General features: G+C 40.9%; 2 protein-coding genes across 3 annotated transcripts; one reads left to right on the top strand and one right to left on the bottom strand.

Moving 5' to 3' along the window:
* The first annotated feature begins 4,931 nt into the window (after positions 1-4,931).
* dnajc19 (DnaJ (Hsp40) homolog, subfamily C, member 19) lies at positions 4,932-7,307 on the top strand. Its single transcript, XM_035175882.1, has 6 exons — positions 4,932-5,063; positions 5,435-5,486; positions 6,385-6,458; positions 6,610-6,689; positions 6,874-6,944; positions 7,114-7,307. Exons 1-6 carry the CDS (start codon positions 5,061-5,063, stop codon positions 7,182-7,184), a joined length of 351 nt encoding a protein of 116 aa, XP_035031773.1. The 5' UTR covers positions 4,932-5,060; the 3' UTR covers positions 7,185-7,307.
* A 624-nt stretch (positions 7,308-7,931) lies between these two features.
* On the bottom strand, positions 7,932-19,024 carry fxr1 (fragile X mental retardation, autosomal homolog 1). 2 transcript variants are annotated; one of them, XM_035175880.2, is made up of 18 exons: positions 18,871-19,024; positions 16,520-16,572; positions 16,315-16,408; positions 16,153-16,224; positions 15,778-15,926; positions 15,558-15,651; positions 15,313-15,429; positions 14,873-15,043; positions 14,636-14,714; positions 14,128-14,237; positions 13,885-13,989; positions 12,501-12,744; positions 12,262-12,355; positions 11,962-12,074; positions 11,121-11,330; positions 10,843-10,920; positions 10,245-10,330; positions 7,932-9,766 (listed from the first exon to the last, which is right to left on the bottom strand). In XM_035175880.2, exons 1-18 carry the CDS (start codon positions 18,919-18,921, stop codon positions 9,578-9,580), a joined length of 2,109 nt encoding a protein of 702 aa, XP_035031771.1. In that variant the 5' UTR covers positions 18,922-19,024; the 3' UTR covers positions 7,932-9,577. The 2 variants fall into 2 exon arrangements, with proteins under 2 accessions (XP_035031771.1, XP_035031772.1); XM_035175881.2 differs by having other exon boundaries at positions 13,894-13,989.
* Positions 19,025-19,371: the final 347 nt, after the last annotated feature.

Genomic DNA, 19,371 nt, shown 5'->3' with positions numbered 1-19,371 from the left:
AACTTGGGTTTAGGTTAAACAGTTAATATAACAGCTGACAGACAGAGTGGAGAGTAGGAGGGTTTGGGATTGACAAAGTTAGAGTTAATGCAAGATGTCTTCCAGCGGATAAAAAATTGAATTAAGAATTGATTCCCTGACTTTCTCTAATAGGCTCAAACATATCAGCAGGACACTAAGTACAAGTTTTGAACCTACTGTTCTATCAAAGTGGATCAGTTGTGTACTTAAATCTGACAGTGAGTCTCAAGTGTGTGCATCTTGTTAGGACTGTAGCCTGCTCTGTAATGAGCCTTGTTTTTCTGGTTTTCCATGTGCTTGATAATTAACTATACTTGCCACTAAAAGACCAAGACAGAAAATAGTCTTGTAATTCAAAATTCTGAAAATATAAATCGGTTTTCAACTACATCAAAAACATCAAAAAATTGGCTGTGCAGTGGCACTCTGCTGAGTTTCGACCCTTTTAAATTGTTGTACTGAAAACACTGTTGTGGATAAATGTGCATTAGATCCTTCCATGGTGAGGAACAGGGTTTTAAAAAAGAAATTAAAAAGGAGGAAAAGCTGCAGGATACTTTTCAACCACTTGATTGTTTGATCGATAAATGAGATACTTCACATCCTGATTCTATTCATTAAAATACAAACAATTCAATTTCCATCCTTCCCTGAAATGTAAAGAAATTCACTTTCATTCATGTCATGATATCACGACTACATTTCCATATTTTCTATATATACACTAACTGAAAGTGTCTTGTATATGTTCACATGACTCGACTTTTGAAGCAGTTTTTCAGAATAAATTGAAAATTGTTATTGATACAGATTTCAAGACAATTAGTGAGAAGTAATAGAAGTATTTAACTTGATTGAAGGGCCTGTTGCATCCTGTGTCGGTGCAGAGTCTGCATGTGTTCACCTTTTAGACATAATTTGTATAAATTATATTGTTTGCTTCATCCATGTGTGATGTATGTCGCACAAAAATGCTTATAACATACTTTAGCATATGCTTTTGAAATAAGACCAAGAAATACATCAAGATTTGATTAGACATGATGGATTGTGCCATTAAAAACGCCAATAAAACAGAAAAAGATAATGTGACCAGTTTGATTTTTGTTCAAAGTGAAAAAAGCTTTAAACCATTTAAGTCATATTAAAGAAAAATATAATAATTCTATTGTCGTAGCCTAAAATAAAGCATAAAAAGTCACATGTTTGACCATGTGAACGTGTCATGTCAAAAAGAGGAGCTCCACACCTATTGGCAGAAATGAGTGGTTCTCATGAAGTCATTCCTGAAAATGATTGGTCAGGAAAATAATCCACTGACGAGAGGTCACAGCACCGAACATCGAAACCTGACTCCAGCAGAGTAGTTCTCAGTTATGATAAAATTCATCCAGCTGGACTGTTATTTACTTTGCCTTAAATTAAGGGGAAGTAAATTAAAAGCGTTTAATAATTTCTGCAAAACCTGAAGATGACAGCTTCACCAAACTGCAAACAATAACCATCTCCTCAGCAAGGGATTCTCAAAAACTTGCAATCAACTAATGACAAAACTTTTCTCTTTGGGTAAATGTTTCCATAAGGGATGAAAACAACATTGCAAAGCTAATGTATCTGTGAACACATGCAGGTCACATTGCTCCACAGACACTGTAGCAGCCTCACCGCACAATATAAATCCAAAGTCACAAAACACAGTGAAACGCAGCCCTGCATGGATCCAAACTTAATATCAACCCTCTTCATCTCAGCACGCATCCTCTCAGTCGTCCTCCTCAGCGAGCAAAAAAAAAACACCCGTCTGTCCCTGAAGTATCGTATTGTCATTCCTAATCACGCCTCAGAATCATAAACAATCCCACAACTTTTTTATATTTTATTCAGCCCTCTCTGTTTATGCAGTTCCCATAAGGCATTGCCTTTTAGAGTCTCCCTCGCCTGCGGCAAAGATGTCGGGAAAACAAATAACGGCGGGGGGAAAAAAACAAAACAAAGTCTCCTGAAATACCTTGTGGATGCCCAGAGGAAGGCGCTGGACAGACAGATGAGCAGATAGGTTTCCTCTGTCCTCCTCTCTCAGGCTGCCTCCTCTCTCGGCGTGCTGTGGAGAGTGACTGCTCACAGCCCGCCTGGCATATCTAATTAGAGCCAGGCTGTTGCCACTATCGGGCAGAGGATCTACCTCTCCAATCTCTCCTGACTCAATCTTCCCCATCTCTGATTTTCTTTTATATTTATGCTGGAATATTTAATTGTAGACAAAAGGTTACTCTGGGCTCTATTCATCGCACACAGGCAGAATAATCTCCTTTAAAAGGCTTGACATTTCAGGCTTTTCAAAGGGGGCTGAAAAAATTATATCCCCGCTTTTGTTAATCAATGAAGTAGAACTCCCCCGAACAAAAGAATTAAATTGCTTGGTTGGGTTAATAAAACACACAGAAATAGCTGCTTCCTGTGGGCTTTTGTGCTTGCCACTGGCTCCCCCCATATGCAACCAGCACTGTAATTCCATATGATTTAGGGAGGGAGAAAACTCTCATTTCTCCACACAGTTGGCTTTTTAAATCCTATTGAATGAGCAGTCTGTGAGGCTGGCTGATTGGGACCTCTTGCCTGAGCCTGGCTGCCTAGCTGCCTGGCTAGCAGAGCAGGCTCTCTCCATTTAAATATGACTTCCACCAAGGAGAGACAGCGGGTCCACTACAATTTACAATTTCTATACTGCCCCTGCTTCAGAAAAACATTGTAATTATGCAAATGATAGGGGCAATAATTAGGCCCTTCACTGTCCCATTGTGTTAGCTGCTGTTCTGTTGCAGTCCAATGGTAGGAGAGACGCAGCAGGGTTTGAATCCCTCCTTACAGACAGCCTGCAGATGTTCATGGCATAGTCAGTCCTGTAACTAAGCATCAACTGAGCCAGGGATTCCAGATGCACGATACTGGCAGCAGCCTCTGGTTCATCTGTCTGAGAGCTGGGGGTCACTTCAGCATACTGCTGGTATGTGACACAATGCTTTGTATCCTTACATGTAAATACACTACTTGTATGTTATGCCTGCTATAAGAGCAGCTCCAATAGCCAATGTGCCCGCTGTTTGTGTTGAATTATCATCTGTATGAAAAAACTAACTTTTAAGTTATTCAAAAGCAAAGAATGTCAAACATTTATCTATTCCGGGTTTTTTCAAATTACACAATTTGTCACCTTGAGCTCTAGTAAATAGTTAAAAATAAGCTTTTAACTGTTCTTTAAGCATTTGTGGCTAAACAGTTATGAAACAGGTTGATCATCACCCACAGAAAAGACAGGTAGTGGTGTTGTGTTTATCAGAAAGCTCAAGGACGTCAATTCACACGGAACTGCTCATATTTTAATGAGCATCAAAAAGTGGATAGAAGATGTGTTTACCTTTTCCTGCATCTTTAAGTGGAACACTTGTAAACAACACTCACACGAATTACTGTAACTATATTAAAACACATCAGGGTTTGTTCACCAGACTCTGTCTCCTCTCTGTCATACAATCATCCTATAAGTGATGGCAGAATGTGAATGATGACCACTCCACTGCCTGAACTTTAAAAAAGCAAACACTTCAAGTGACTGACATGTCCAAAGATGTCTGGTTAATCGGATAAATACTGGGCTTAATTTAAAAGACTTAATATTATTTTAAAAGTTTCAATAGAAAATCAAGACCATTTGCCATTGAAACAACAGTTAATAATCTATAAACGTTTATTATATAAATACTAACTTTCAAACCAAATTTAGCCCAAATGTTTCAATCTAGAAAGATTGAGCTGGAAATCACCTTTAATACAAACAGTGTTAAATTACTTATAAATACTTGACATGGAACCTGGTCACATGTTTAGCTCCATCACAGAGAACCAGGCACAATATAGGTTTTCTCATTAGTCTTAACACCAGTTGGCTAACACCAGACATTCTGCTAACAGCTTGCTAACGTGAGACAGTTTGTAGACAGTTTGCTAACGTGAGACAGTTTGTAGACAGTTTGCTAACGTGAGACAGTTTGTAGACAGTTTGCTAACGTGAGACAGTTAGCTAACAACAGAAGGTTTGCTAATAGTTGGCTAACACCAGACAGTTGGCAAACATGAGACAAGTTAGCTAAAATGAGACAAGTTAGCTAAAATGAGACAACTTAGCTAAAATGAGACAAGTTAGCTAAAATGAGACAACTTAGCTAAAATGAGACAAGTTAGCTAACATGACAATGTTAGCTAATTATTTTTAAAGGTTAATAAAGGTGTTAAATGCATGTTAAACCTCCATTGTAAGGTAAAACTGAACCTACCACCAAAAGGCTCTGAGTGGACTCCATCTTGGATTCGGGTTCACCTGAGGGACCAGCAAACAAGAAGATTTATATAGAGACGTTGGTTTGACCTGTACAATAACATCATGTGTGAGGGGGAATGGACAGATGTGTGCAGGTGTTTCAAAAGCAATAAACAACTTATTAAAGTTCATAAACCAGTGAAGAAATCATCAGGAAGTTATAGACCAACTTCAGAACTGGCCGAGGAATGTTTGTGTTTTAAATGTTCTTCAGTATTAAAGTGATTATTGATAGTTATTAGTGTTTAATAATTAATTGATTAATTTAAACGTAATTAGTTAATACGTAGGAATGAGAAAGTGCTACAATTTAATTTGGCACATGTTATTTTACAAATGTAAACAAACATACTTGTACAAATTGTAGCCCCAGAACATAACTCACTAAGATCAATACTGTGTTTCTTGTAGGACTTTATTTTCTACATGTTAGGGAACATTAACATAAACAGATTTTATTAAGGATAGATAATTATATTCATAATGAGCAGGTTCTGTGCAGCTGTTTTTAACAAAACAGTCAAATCTGGCAACTCTGCTGCTTTACGACAGTCCCCTTCCGTTTCCGGCGTAAACAGAGGAGCGGGGCGCAGAGCGACATGGAGACGAGAGGTCAAACGTTAGGATCCTGATCTTCAGCGGACACGGACCTGAACACACGGACATGGTGGGTCGGACCTGCTGTCCTCTGGATGCACTGATCACCTGCACGTGGCTTCAGGCTCAGGAATCCAACCAGGACATGAGATAACGTCCCTTCCACACGGCTAAGCTAACGTTAGCCTCAGTCATGTGTGTTGGATCCAGCACGACATGACCCAAACCGAGTTCACGTTTGATTTACGGCTCTAATCAGCCGCTGCACCAACTTTCACTGAGTTCTAAGAAGTGGTTTGAATGTGTGAAACTAGCGTCAGTGAGGAAAAGCTCGAGCTAGACTCCATGTGACGTGTGTTTACGTCGCAGCTGCAGTTTGCTGCATGTTGATCTTCTGTGAGTCCTCCTCATGTCTCCGTGTGCTTCTCTGTCCCCGTGCAGGCCAGCTCCATGGTGGCAGCGGGACTGGCTCTGGCTGCTGCTGGGTTTGTCGGTAACAACCTTCCTCATTTATATCTGATATAAACTGTATTCATGCGTTTATAAAGCACTTCTTTAAAAACAGAGTTTACAAAGATAAGCAAATGTAAGATAAATAACAATCAGCAGGGTGCAATGTGACGAGGAAACAAGGTGGTGTTCGAATTAAATGAATAAATGTAGAGCTGTGTCACGTGAAAACTTGAACACATAATGTTATAGACGTATAAGAAGAACAAACTCATAGAAAGAAGACACATCTGGCACACGTGTGTTTAACTGTACAGATGTTTCCATGGTGTCTTCAGGACTTGCTTGTGTTTCCTGAAGACCTTTCACCTCTCATCCAATTCAGTTCTCTGTCCACCTCGTTTCTGTTTCTAATGACAGACTAGATAACCAACATATCGCTGTATGTTGCAGTACAGCCTCAAATAAGCACTTCAACATAACACACACTTGAATAAACATCTCTCTGAATGATATGTAAAGTGCTTTGAGATAATGTTTATTATAATCTGGTGCTATACAAACTGAATTGAATTGAATTAATAAACTGCCAGCTGACTGTATATATAATCTTTTGAACGATATTTGGATGTTACAAGGTGCAAACTATTCTAGATTTCCCTGTTTCTGTGGATCCTCTGCAGAATGTCTTGGCTTCTTCTTTGGTGACTCTTCCATAAAATGTCCTGGAAATTGGTGCGGTAGTTTTTTAGCAAACTTTCTGACAGACACACAAACAAATAGCAATGAAAACAAAACCTCCTTGTTGGACCGAATAGAATCTGAACACTATAACTTAATGAAGGTCAGGATGTTGCAGGTCTGCTGTATTTTCTTTTAGCTAGCTGTACCTAATAAACTGAACATAATATATCTGCCTCTCACTCCTCTTTGTCTCTCAGGCCGTTATGCCATGCAGGCCATGAAGCAGATGGAGCCTCAGATGAAACAGGCTCTTCAGAGCTTCCCCACGACGGTGAGTAGGAAACCAGCACACATACCTGTAAATACTAGTATATGTGCTAGATTTCTCTTCATCCCTCATTTCACTTTAGATTAGTTTATAATAAGTGTTTTTGCGAGTATGGATCCAGGCTGTGAGCTGTTTGCTGAATATGTTGTCACAGGCTTTTGGAGGAGGGTTCTACAGAGGGGGGTTTGAACCAAAGATGAACAAGAGAGAAGCTGCCCTTGTTTTAGGCGTCAGGTACGTTTTCACTCTTTGGAACAGTTTACCACTGACAATTATTATATGGTTTTTGGGCGATGTTAAGTTGGTTTTATTAACTTCTTATTCTGTTTTGTCAACTCTGGTTTTAATATGTGCATCAAATAAACCTATCTGCACAGATTATTACATTAATAATTGATGATGTATCTTTGTTTTCCAGTCCAACGGCCAATAGAAATAAGATCAGAGAAGCCCACAGAAAATTGATGATCCTGAACCATCCAGATCGAGGTGAGAAGAAGCTTTAAAAGTTCTGACTGATCTCTGGCATCAGCTGTTAACTATTAAAATATTTTAAGTTTTTACAGTCTGTTCTAACATGTAAACACTGTGTTTAGCATGACTGCAAAGACTGATATATGTAGTTTTATCCCGTGATTTGATTGATTGTGTGTCCCAGGCGGATCTCCGTACCTCGCAGCAAAGATAAATGAAGCCAAGGATCTGATGGACGGACAGATGAAGAAATAGAGATGGAGATGCTGGTCGGACATTAATGTGATTTCACTCTGCTCCTGATCTTGAGCTGACTGAGTGATTACCACTTTTCTAACTGATTGTTCTCAAATAAAATCACACTGTACAAAATGTCAACAGAGCCCTGCCTCATTATATTTAAATTTATTTTGTGAACTTTTTAGCAAATGAATTGAAGCTCGTAGATGTTTTTTTCAAGTCAAAACAACTCATATTCCGATAAGTACATTAAAATATTTGTTGCACACTACAAACACTGCACTTAAAAAACACACCCACTTGATTTGATTAACTCATATACTGTCCGGCATCATTTTAGCTTTAGGAGATTTCTCTTGTGACCAGTACGGATGGAAGGAACAGTTATAGAACAAACTCTTTACATCTACATAGACATATTATTATTTTAGGATATTTATTGCTTTAATTGAAAGAACAGATTAAGTGTGAATGGGTGAGAAAGACATGAAGACAAAGGGCTGCAAGTTGGGAGTCGAACCTGCAGCCACTGCAGAGGGCGTGAGCCTCAGTACATGGAGATGCTCAGTGGCTCACATTTAAGAAAAAAAACGCTCAGCTTAATTTTCAAAATAGACACGATATGAATATACTGCTAAACATTACATTTTTAATTTGTATCTTGATGAATGTAATAATTTGACGGCTGGACTGTGAAGTGACTGAACTGAGTTAAATTGAAAATGCTCCAGTGAAGTGATGTGGCAGCAACAGAGCACACAGTCGAGTTTAGATCTATACAGAAGATCAAGTTTATTTAAGAACTACCTGCATACAAAACATATTGCACATCAACCAACCAGAATGATCCTTAAAAAAAACATACTGGATGTCACAACCCTCAGTAGTCCAAATTGTCTTATGTCTCCAAAATAAACCCCTCGGCAACATGTTGTTTAGTGTCAAGAAAATGAAGAGCTTCTCTTGTTTTTTTTTCCTTTTGTTTTTTTTAAATACTGTACACTTTTTAAATAAATAAACCAAATAAATCTCCTTCCTAAATGGAACAGTCATGACCAGTTTCCAACCAGTTGGTCTGTGGAAGAATCGTGAAAATGACACTTGCTTGGTTTCCCAGAAACATCTCAACACCCGGCTCGTCTGGTTCTTGCTGCTGCGACAGGATTTCTGTTTCAGTCGGAACCGGAGAGGGGAAATCTCAAAAGACAAACAATGTGCTTTGAATCTGTTAATTCCAATAGAGGAATCGATGAAACGAGATGTTTCCAGGAAACCCAGCACTGATGGCTACATCTCTGTCCAGCACGAAACAGTAACAGGTCACTTTCCAGACTCGACTACAATCAACTTTTTTTTTTAAACAAAGAAAAAGGTTAAGTTTCAGTGCAAAGAAAACAACTCCTCCATTGTTTGTTTCCTCTCCAGACACTCTGTAATAACATTTCTTCTATGACCAAAGTGGTTGCATATTGAAAAACAAAGCAGCTAACGTCAAACTCGGATAACTGGACTCATTTGCCCCACAAACATTAAGAATAGACACACCTGAATTAAAAAAGATATGCCTCTGAAATCCTACCAGGGTCTCAGTGTCGGCCTGCACCTGCCGACAGTGCCGGTACATGTAGCACAAAGGAGACGGCTGCTCTGGTTCCACTGTGACAGGTGGAGGCGACCAAGTAACACGGAAATGAGTGAGCGGATCTCAGATGGTGTGCAGAGCCAGGCAACGACATGTTGAATCTACTCTCAAGGCACAACAGCTGATCACGTGTATGTCTTACATACTTGGGGGGTTCCGACACACCTGCCTGCACTGAGCCGCTGCTCATGCAGAACGCTGAAGTTCCAAACGACTTCAGATTTCATAAAACATCCTGAAAAAGGGTGTGGAAGCATCTTTCTGCATCTGCCTGTTAAAAGGCATGATTTCTTATTCTAAAACCCTGCTATGATGTTATTTATACCAATAAAAACAACTGCTGAAGTCATACCACAGTTATGGGTTCGAACTGAATCCCTGTCTGCGTTTTTTTTACAAATACTGCATTCAGTCCGACCTCCCCCTGAGCTCTCAACGAAGAGTGGACTGAGAGGAACAGTAGAATAGAGATGTATGTACGTCTGAGTGTGTTTGACTATCTTTGGCAAGCTCATACAGGAAGAACTATTGTAAAAAAAATGTAGTAAAGTGGATAGTTGGAACAGAACACATGTAAAATGGGGTTTAGGGTTAGACCTCTAAAACTTGCACAGTGAAACAGGTTTCAAATATTCGTAACGTTAAAAAAAAAAAAGAACAGTGCTTTTTGTATTTAGACGAGGGCTGCTCTAGAGACAGTGAGATTAAATTCAGTGCAGCCAAACGTGTTCAAATATTTGAAACCATTTCCTTTGATGCGGTCTGACTAGGAGAGTCCGTTAACAACGGGCTGTGGGCTTGGGTCCTCGTAGGACACTTTGGCCGGCCTCTCACTGGGAGACCTGGGAGCTTTGCTGCTGCCCTCACCGTCAGCAGCGGCGTCGCTGTTGTTGGAACCATTGGTGGTTGCCGGGGGAGACGGCGGGCTGTGCTCAGCGATGGCATCCACCTGAGCCTGAAGAGACATGTGGCACAGAGAAGTTTTGAAAAGAATCAAAAGGCAATATTTACATTAAATAAAAGTATCAGAGGGGCCATCAGGCAATGCTAAATATTTAATTTAAAGATATGATCATGTATCTATATAAGCTTCAGGTCGTGTCTATAGTCCAATAGGATGCAGAGATGACTAGAAAAATGCATTTTTAAACTATGTATGATGTAATTTTCTGACTCATAGGGAATTTTTCCTGACATCACTTTTCTGATGCTTTAGATTCTCACCCTAATTATGGAGTTATCTAGTAAAATTAGTTTTTTGGACCATGTTTTTCTTGTCATTGACCAATCAGCTCCAAAAGTTTATAATCTCAAGATACCCTCGCAAGTAATTTGGAGAAAATCCTTCCGTTTAATACGTGATGGTCGTTCACCAAGAGCTTTTATGAAGGTCACCTGTGGTCTGCCAACAATTTGATCACTTGAGTACTAACCACATCCTTGGTTATCTTCTTGGGGTCGGTAGAGGTCAACTCTCTGCTCTGAGATTCAGCCCTGGATATGTAGTCAGCCACAGTCACTGTACACACAAGACAAGAGGAAAGAAAAACCATGGTAAAATAAGACAGAAGCCGAGATGCTGAGACGGCTGCATAGCTCTAAACAAATCTGCCCCATGTTTGGAACTTCATCCCGATGAGGATGACAGCACCTCTTACTCTCCCTGTAGAGAAGCAGAACACAAACAGTGGTGGCAGTGCGAGGTGAGGAATGTTAACACCTGTGCAATGACTGTGAAAAGCAGGCATGGTTGTCAGCTTTCGGAAAGTTACACAAGTTGAGCGACAACTTGACTGATATTTGCGTAGATGACGACACAAAACAAGTTGTGGCTGAGTTATTAGTAATGAATTATGAGGCCAAAATAACACACGGAAGATGCATGTTTACTGTCTAACCCGTTATAGGAGAAGTCGTTGTTTAGTAAGTTGGAGACACACAAGCAAACATGAGGCCTGGTGTTCAACTTTCTCAATAAGCCATTCAGAGCCAGGGACCAGGGGTGAGCACACTGGAGGTTGTCATGGTTACCTGGCTGCCTCTCCTCAGGCAGGCGGATGTGGCGACGTCGACTACGGTTACGACGCTGAGATTTAGCTTCCGGGTCATCTACGGGTTGTTGGGTCATCACAAAGACAGCGATTGATTTGGGGCTTAAAACCGTCATTAAACTGCACTGACTGATTTCACACTGATTAACTGAAACTCTGACAGCAACAGTCGGCTCCAAGAAGGAAACGTTTAGAGCATCCTTTGACAACTAGGACCAATGAGGTTTAATAATATTATAGATCATGTGACTTCCATACCTATTCCATTTTCACTCATTGAGGCGTTGTCCGACTCGCTCATGCCGTCCATCAGTGTGGCGTCCTCGTCAGTTCTGCGTCGCCGAGACCTTCTGCGGCGGGTTGTAGGCAAGTTTGACTCGCTAGCATCTGTATCGGCTGTGTGGTCGGTCTCCGTGTTGGTCTCCAGGACTCCGTAGGCATTGTTATCCTCGTGGCCCTGGGGCCCTGCTGCAGAGAGACAAACAAGTTAGACTTCGATGAATCAAACCTACTTTTAAGAAAAGAGAAAGGTGTGTGGTAGTTCCTCTCTACACAGTGTGTCCTCGAAAGCCCCGTTCACATGTTCACAAAACTTGTCGCAAATCTATCTCTGCCAATTAGTGCTGGTTCATCGTTCAGTCCACGTTGAGGTTGAAGAAGTAAAAGATAAAACTACATTTACAGACTCAAGTTAAGTTACAGGAAACATGATTAAAATCTCCCCTTCTGTTCCTGAAGTGTTTCGTTAAATCAAGGTTATAAAAGTGGTTTCATTATGAGGTCACAGTGAAGTTGACCTTTGACCGTCTGGACATCAGTTCATCATTTTATCAAATAGTAATTTGTCTGAAAATTTGTCGTAATTTCCACCTTAATTGTTGAGAAAGATTTTTGAAGGCGTTTGAAAGATATCATGTTCATGAGGCCAAAAGAAATTGTTCACAGTGATCTTCTCAACACCAACACGGAGGCATAAGAAAGTACCTGGTGAAAACATAGCCACTAGCCTTTATTACTGCTTACTATTGTTTACTTAGACTGCCTTCCTGCCTATTTGTGACAACAACAACTGTAAAAAGTGTATGATAGTATATTTTACCATAACTGTTGCTGTATCCTCTTCCTCCTCTTCCTCCTCTTCCTCCACGGCCTCTGCCGGGTCCTGGCCTCCGACGACCATCTCTCTGTGGCCGTTGGCCTCGCTCCCTGTCCCTGGAAGTCAGTTAGTAAACCAATCAACATCTCACACTGATCCATTCATAAAAAATCTAATGAAAAACATCCACTGCCGAATAATCAATAGCTACATAACAAAAGATGGTCAGGCTAATAAAACTTCCTTTAATGGCAGATGAACATGTTTGTTCATCTTTGGGTTCAATAGTTTGAAGCTATTCACCTGTCCTGGTCCTCCCCAGCCAGGGACCAGTCACTGAGCTCCTCCTTGCGCTCTGAGTCGGTCTCAGAGGCGTTGGACTGCTCTGAGTTGGTACCTGAACTCAGGCAGATGCACAAGAAGACAGAGAGAAGAAGTTAGGACAGATGTGAACATACTGGAGCTTTTTATTTTATAATTTGTGCACAGACTATTTCAACACAGTATCTGGAACCATATAAGCTGATTTTAAAGGTGCCTACCATATCCAGTGCTGTAGCTGTGGCCTCTGCGTCCACGGCCACGACTGTTGTAGGAGCGACCGACATGTACGGTGGACGAGGAGGCATTGGCGCTGCCATCTGCATTGTACGCTCCTCCTCTGTCCCCCCTCTCTCCTCTCTCGCCCCTCTCGCCCCTCTCTCCTCTCTCCCCCCTCTGACCCTGGGTGATCTGACGCAACTGCTCGTCAATCTGCATCCTCTCCAGACGAAGCTGCTCAACCTCCTGGGCGAAAAATAAATAAGTGAAAAGGTTCAAATAAAGTGAAAGAGAATCAGACAGAAAGAAAAGCAAGAAAAAAGAAGATGTGATTATAATAATTTAGCATTTTCAGGAAATCAATCAAATCTTTTAGAGATGTCATCACTGGTCAGCATGCAGTTATCATACACACATCTATATCACATCCAGTGTGCATGCTGTTGCTTATTCTGAATCTTGCTAGGCTGGTTCCCTGTGCAAAATCCAGATTCAGCCTCAGCTCTTCCTCGAGTCGCTGGCCCTCGGAAAGAAGCTCCACTATGTCCTACGCACAAAACAAACACACCCACGTGGCACAGACCATGCACATACATAAACACACACACAGCAAAATACACACCACAGAGCAGCAAAGTGATCATTGGTCATGATTATCATGAAGTGTGATTCACGATAAATAAGAATAATCAGGTGTTTCAACGTGGAATTTAACTTCAACAGAGGTGGTATTAATATATGTGTGGAAAACTTCACATCTGGTTGTACTGATGCTGCAACATGTTACTTTGATTTATCTCAACAAAACCGATAATATGATCAATGGATCGCTAAGTCTGAAAGATCATCTTGTGTTTAATGTATTGACAAGATGACGACAGACACAGTAGCCACACATAAATAAATGGCTTCTGTTCTTCTTTGACAAGTTGATTTTGTTTTTACGTTAGATTGAAGTTTGTGGTTTTCATTTCTTCTTTATGAGCAGAGAACGGCAAACAAAACATTTTACAAATCTTTAGTTATGTTGCTATTAATGAAAATTCTATTGCGATAATTATTATTGATGTTGTTTTGTTACCCAGGCCTTACACATCATTACTGATTGTTTTTTTTTTTAATACTACTCCATCTGATATCACTTTGTATACCTGCACAGCACAAGATCAAATCAAAGCAGCATGTTTTTTTTAAAGATTTTGTGATGGGTTATGAAGCGGTGTAGACAGCCAGATAGATGTGAGTTAGGTTGTGTCTATGCAGATTATTCCAACATGCATCATCAATTCATGCTTTTCATTAGTGAAACACTGGTTAGTATTAGAAAGGTTTCCAGAAAATTATAACATAAATAAACATGCATCACATACACGCACACATACGTACTGTCCTTACATTGAGGTACGAGATGTGATACTCCAGCAAGACCTGAACATTGCCAATACTCTCCTTAGTACCAACAAAGGTGAAGGGGACCATTCCCTGTGTCACCTAAACACAAAAAGACAACGCACTGTTAGTATGGGAATGAGTGAACATCATTTGTATAGTTGTGTGAAACTGGCTGTTATCTTTTCTCTTCAAGCAGCTTTATCAGCCGCAGTGAACACGCTGCTGCAGCAGACTTACTTCCTGTTTGGGCTGCTTGTTGTCATTGTCTCCTTCTATCCTCACCCTCACCACACCGGACTTGTCCACAATCTCCTGGATGACTTTACCATTCTTACCGATCACTTTGCCTGCAGACAATCAACTAAATTAGTAAATATAGAATATATAACAATTTTTTGAAGTTTAAAATTAAATTGTGATGTGATTTTACAAAGTTACAGATGACAATAATCAACTTAATTTACACAGAACCTAAAACACAGTTATAATGTGCTCAACAAGTTAAAAATGAAGAATTGAAGTCCAATAAGAAACAATTAAAAGCAGTCAGTAGGATCAGACCCAGGATACAAAACACTTAATATAGTAAAAGTTTTAAGAGTTTTTCAAAGTTGGAGAACAAACACATATATAGAAAAGCACAACACACAGAGCATCTAATTTTCAGCTTCTCTGTGACTGCTGCTGGTAAAAAGAGATTTTCGGGATTTCCAATCTCAAGCAGGAAATGTGCGCGTCTACATACCAACGAAGTTCCTTGGCACCTGGACAAAATCCTCCAGAAACTCCAGGAAGCCCCTGGCCTTCTTCACCGCCTCTGCATTCTAGAAGAAAACCCAGTTACTTTATCCATTATACATTCAACTAAAACACAGGTACATAAACAAATTTAAATGTGTCCATATTATGTTTCTTAGACTTGGGTTCATTCACTCCTTTTCCTCTGAAGCTTCGAGCACCACTCGGTCAGGCACCACCCTACCTCGCCATAAATCCTGAAAGTGCCAGTTTCCTCATCCAGCTCGATGGCAGTGACACCTGGAACTTTGCGAGCTTGCTGGATGTTGCTGCCGTGGGTGCCGATGGCCAGACCCATCAGATCCATCCTCACAACGAACTCCTCCTGGAAGGACGACACCAGCTGCCTGGAGCTCTGAACAAAGAAGGAGATGCATCTCACTTGACTTTGTCTGACGATACAGAAAAACACAGCTGTAATCATTTGAAATATGTTTTTATGAGAGAAGTTATCATAGTTTACGAAAACTGAAAATCCACATCCACCTGCCTGACACAGGACTGTTTTGATCAACACTAGTTGTACTTCGATAAAACACAAAGGAATGTGGTACACGATCATATGATTGCTAAGCTTCCTGTGTGACCTCAATGAGCAGGTGGTTTCCCAGGTTACTAACTGACCTCCAGATGTTTTGTAGCTTCCTGGTTGCGTGACATCAGAAGCAGCTTGGTCCTGAGACTGCGCAGGTGCATGTCACTCAGCAGAGACACACGCTTCACTGTTGTCTCATTGGTGGACTAAACACACACACACACAAAATAAAAGAATGAATTATTAACATACATGGAGCTGCTTCTTTGTGGACGACGACTAAGAAGAGTCATCCACTACACAGACATATTGACGACAGGATTAAAGCAGTTACCACAATCACTAGTTCGCTGGTCTCTGGGCAGTAAGAGACAGTAAGAGCTCCCACGGCCTTCTTGAATTCCTTATGGGCGTTCTCATTCTGGCACCTGTGATACGAGATCAATTAAATACTTTTTAAAAGTCCGATCAAAAGTATAAATACTATGTGAATCGTGAAATACACAAGCTGTAAGACTAAGATGTGTCCACCACCCTTGTCGTGGTGTACGTACGCTTCTTGTAGGTCCTGAGGAACAGGGACAGAGCACTTGTAGAAGGAGTTCTTGGTGATGGCCTTGTTGGGGTTGACTGGACGCACGCGCTCAAAGGTCACGATCTCGTTGTAGGTGGCATCAAACGCTGCGTACTCAATCACATAGAACTGAAAGTACAGACAAGTGTGTGTGAAATGAATTTTAGCATATTGATTATATCGCAATTATGACATGAGTAAAAGGTTTTTTTAACCTCAAGACAGACAACAAAAACAATGTTTTAGTGACAAAACTCGTACATTTTTGATAATAATGCTGAAATACTTAAAAGCATTCATTTTAATGTAAACATTGAGTGTGAAGTGTAAAAGCTTCATAATGAATAACACTCACGTCTCCCTTCATCATGCAAACTTTAGCCAGCCACCAACCACAGGGCTCCTGATCATTGGCTCTGGAGAGGATCTGTCAGGAGATGAAGACAGAGTAAGACCACCAACAGAGAGAGACAAGAAAGTAAAATAAAGAGAAAGACCACATGTGTGTGCTCCTCACCTCCACCTCCTCGCCCTCCCCAATCTCCTTCTTGGCGTCGGCGGGTGGGGGCAACCTGACATCATTGAAGGGCACCTGGCGTTCTGGCTGCCAACTGAAAATATAACAGTAGTTTCCACCCTTGTTAAAACATGGTGCTCACAACATTTGTCTTAAATATCTTGAACCTGACGTGATTTAAGACTGCAGCTGGAATACGACTCACTTGTTCTCAAAGGCAATGGTGAGAGAGTCATCGTGGATGTCTTTGACAAGGCCCTGCAAGACAGACAGACATACACAAAGCTGTTAGAACATGACTGAACTGAAGAGCAACTGAGTTCAACTGAGGAATACGGAGGAAAATGACTGTGATTCTTGAAGAAACCTTGTGAAGGACATAAAGGATTTGCAAACAATTTGCAGAAACTGCGAGGAGCAGAGCTTCAAGGTGAGTCCATTAAAATCTGAAACACGACTGTTCTCTCGTGTTGTTGTCTCTCCCTCATCAAGTGTTGTCTTCCCTCTCTCAGGGTGATGTCTGAGTTCTTTAGCTGCTTCCTCATACACAAAATACCTTACTGGCTGATACAGATAAATGTGCATGGAAGTAACACAACAAAGAGTTAATATAGTATTTTGCAAAACATTTCTACAAAATTAAGAGTATAAAATGATTTTTAGAAGTTTGACGATCAGTCAATCGACAGAAACATAATCAGCAACTTCTCTGATAGTTGATCAATTGGAATATTTGCTTGAAAATATACTTAAACATTCACTGGTTCCAGTTTATCTCTGGTAGTTTCCTTACAAAAAAAAAAAGAATAACCACTTGTTCTGTGTATGTAATTTTTCTTTCAGATGTCATTTATCAATTCTTCGAGTCTCCATGAATAAAGTTCCACTCACACCTAATTTATTAAAGAGGCGGAACATGTATTTACAGATACCTCGAAGCCTGAGCAAATAAACTAAAATAATCTGCATGGCTCCACACCCAGAGGGACAGGGGAATTTGTTTGGGTATTCTGGGTGTGCTGTGCTGGTACAAGCCATGTGTTACATGCCAAATGTGTCTGGCTGCTATTAAGTGCCAGAGCATGCAGCACAAAGCAAGCTGAGTACATTCCTGTGTCTGTGTTTTACACATTATCAACTCACTTTATGCTATGACTTGGTCAAAGAAATACAGCAGTTAGATGTGCTACGTGTTCTGGAGCCCAAAAGTCCTGTTGTTTTAAGTCTGTAGTATTCTACGTTTAGCTAATGGTCAATAAATCCAGCCTGTGTCCTACTGACAAGCTACACTGGTGTCAAAACACAATTTGAACTGGATGTTGTGTTTCCCCCCACCCCCCTTATCATGAAGTCAAGTAGGTGTATTTATATGGTGTGTTAAAAAAGGAGTGCAAAGGAAGAACAAAACAAGTATGAATAAATAGAAAGTAAATACAGTGTGAGAGGAAGATGCAATAAAAGACACGCAAGATAGAAATGAGATTTAAAAAAAAGAGACATTAACAGAATTATAAGACTAAACCATTGCACCAGGTCTTTATCCACAACTGACAAATTCCCCACCAATTGTCATATTGATCCAATCTGAGTTAGTTGATAAAAATAGTGCCCAGGTATTTAAGGAAATTGCTTTAAATAGTTTAAACTATGATCTGTGACACGGTCTTCAAGGTTTATGTCATCACGAGTGTGAAATGAAACCAGATCAAAACTGAAAGTACAGCAGAACATCGCTGAAGTTGGTCTTTTACAGAACCACTGAATCACAGCTTCACAACTCAACCAGGGCTGAGGACCAAGTGACTCATGAGGCCTGAACTGAGACGAGGAGAGGAAAGGAAAGGAGGAAAGGAAAGGAGGAATCAGTGTGGCAAAGGTGATGAGTGAGAGGAGTTAGAGAAGAGACTTTACGCAGCAAGTCTCGAAATAGTCTGTGGTGTCGGTGACCCCCTCCACTGACATGGCAGCCGGTCGGGATTGACAAGGAACAGCTGGCTCACACACACACAGAGAAAAAATAGCTCGGGCATGATGAGGTGTCAAATAATAGACGCACACAACGTGAAGTTTCACAAGAAATCACTGTCATGGCCAGAAATTCAGCTTCGTAAACATCAAACACGTTCACTCGAGGGTTATACGTTCGAATCCCGGGCAGCTACACGACCCAATTACCCGAATAAATCATCGCTCGGCTCCCACTTAGCTTCACGTCTTGACGTCAACTAGCTAGCTAGCTAACTTTTAGCTCCAGGAAGCTAACGCCAAACATCGAGCGCAGTAAATAACAACTTGAATCTTTATGAGTTTCCACTGATCGGAGACGAGCTCGTGTTAGTTCCCGGCTGAGTGTTGGATAAAGGTCGCTGGTTCGAGAGCTGCCCCACCGATGCTAGCTTAGCCAGCTAACTCCGGCTAGCAATGCTAGTACAAGCTAACGACGTGGTTTCGGAACGGGTCGGAACACGCAGCTGGAGTCCGACACCCTCCGGATGATGTCCCGCACCGTGTGGCGGGCTGTCCCCGGTGATAAGGCGCGGATACGCCGGTATTTACCTTGTAATAAGCCCCGTTGGAGCCGCGGACCTCCACCGCCAGTTCCTCCATATTGGACACGCAAAGGATGTTGGGACGACAGGTGCTGCTGCTGGGAGCATCAGGGGGGAGAAGTCAGGGCAGGTGAGAGGTGACACGTGTCCGGGTTGTTTACCAGCTTCCAAAATGAAACCAAACACTCACACTGTGAAATATAATGTTTTTACTGTTGTTATTTACACGAGATGAACATGTTTTTATTGTTGTTATTTACATGAGATGAACATGTTTTTATTGTTGTTATTTACATGAGATGAACATCTAATGGAGACTTTGGAGGAGCTGAGGTCCCCGGACCCCAACTTGGACCCTGAAAGAGCCTGAGATTAAAAGTTTGGTTAATATGTGGATTGATTTTTAAATGTTAAAAATATATTTTGCACGCTTCAAATCATTGTTAAAAACACATCTCTTCTCTTTGGTCTTCTTCTCCAGTTGTGCACGTTGTTATCTTGAGTTTTG

The sequence above is a fragment of the Hippoglossus stenolepis genome, chromosome 14 (genome assembly GCF_022539355.2).
Source record: "Hippoglossus stenolepis isolate QCI-W04-F060 chromosome 14, HSTE1.2, whole genome shotgun sequence".
In the NCBI taxonomy this organism is placed as follows: Eukaryota; Metazoa; Chordata; class Actinopteri; order Pleuronectiformes; family Pleuronectidae; genus Hippoglossus; species Hippoglossus stenolepis.
This window is presented reverse-complemented; position numbering and strand designations above follow the sequence as displayed.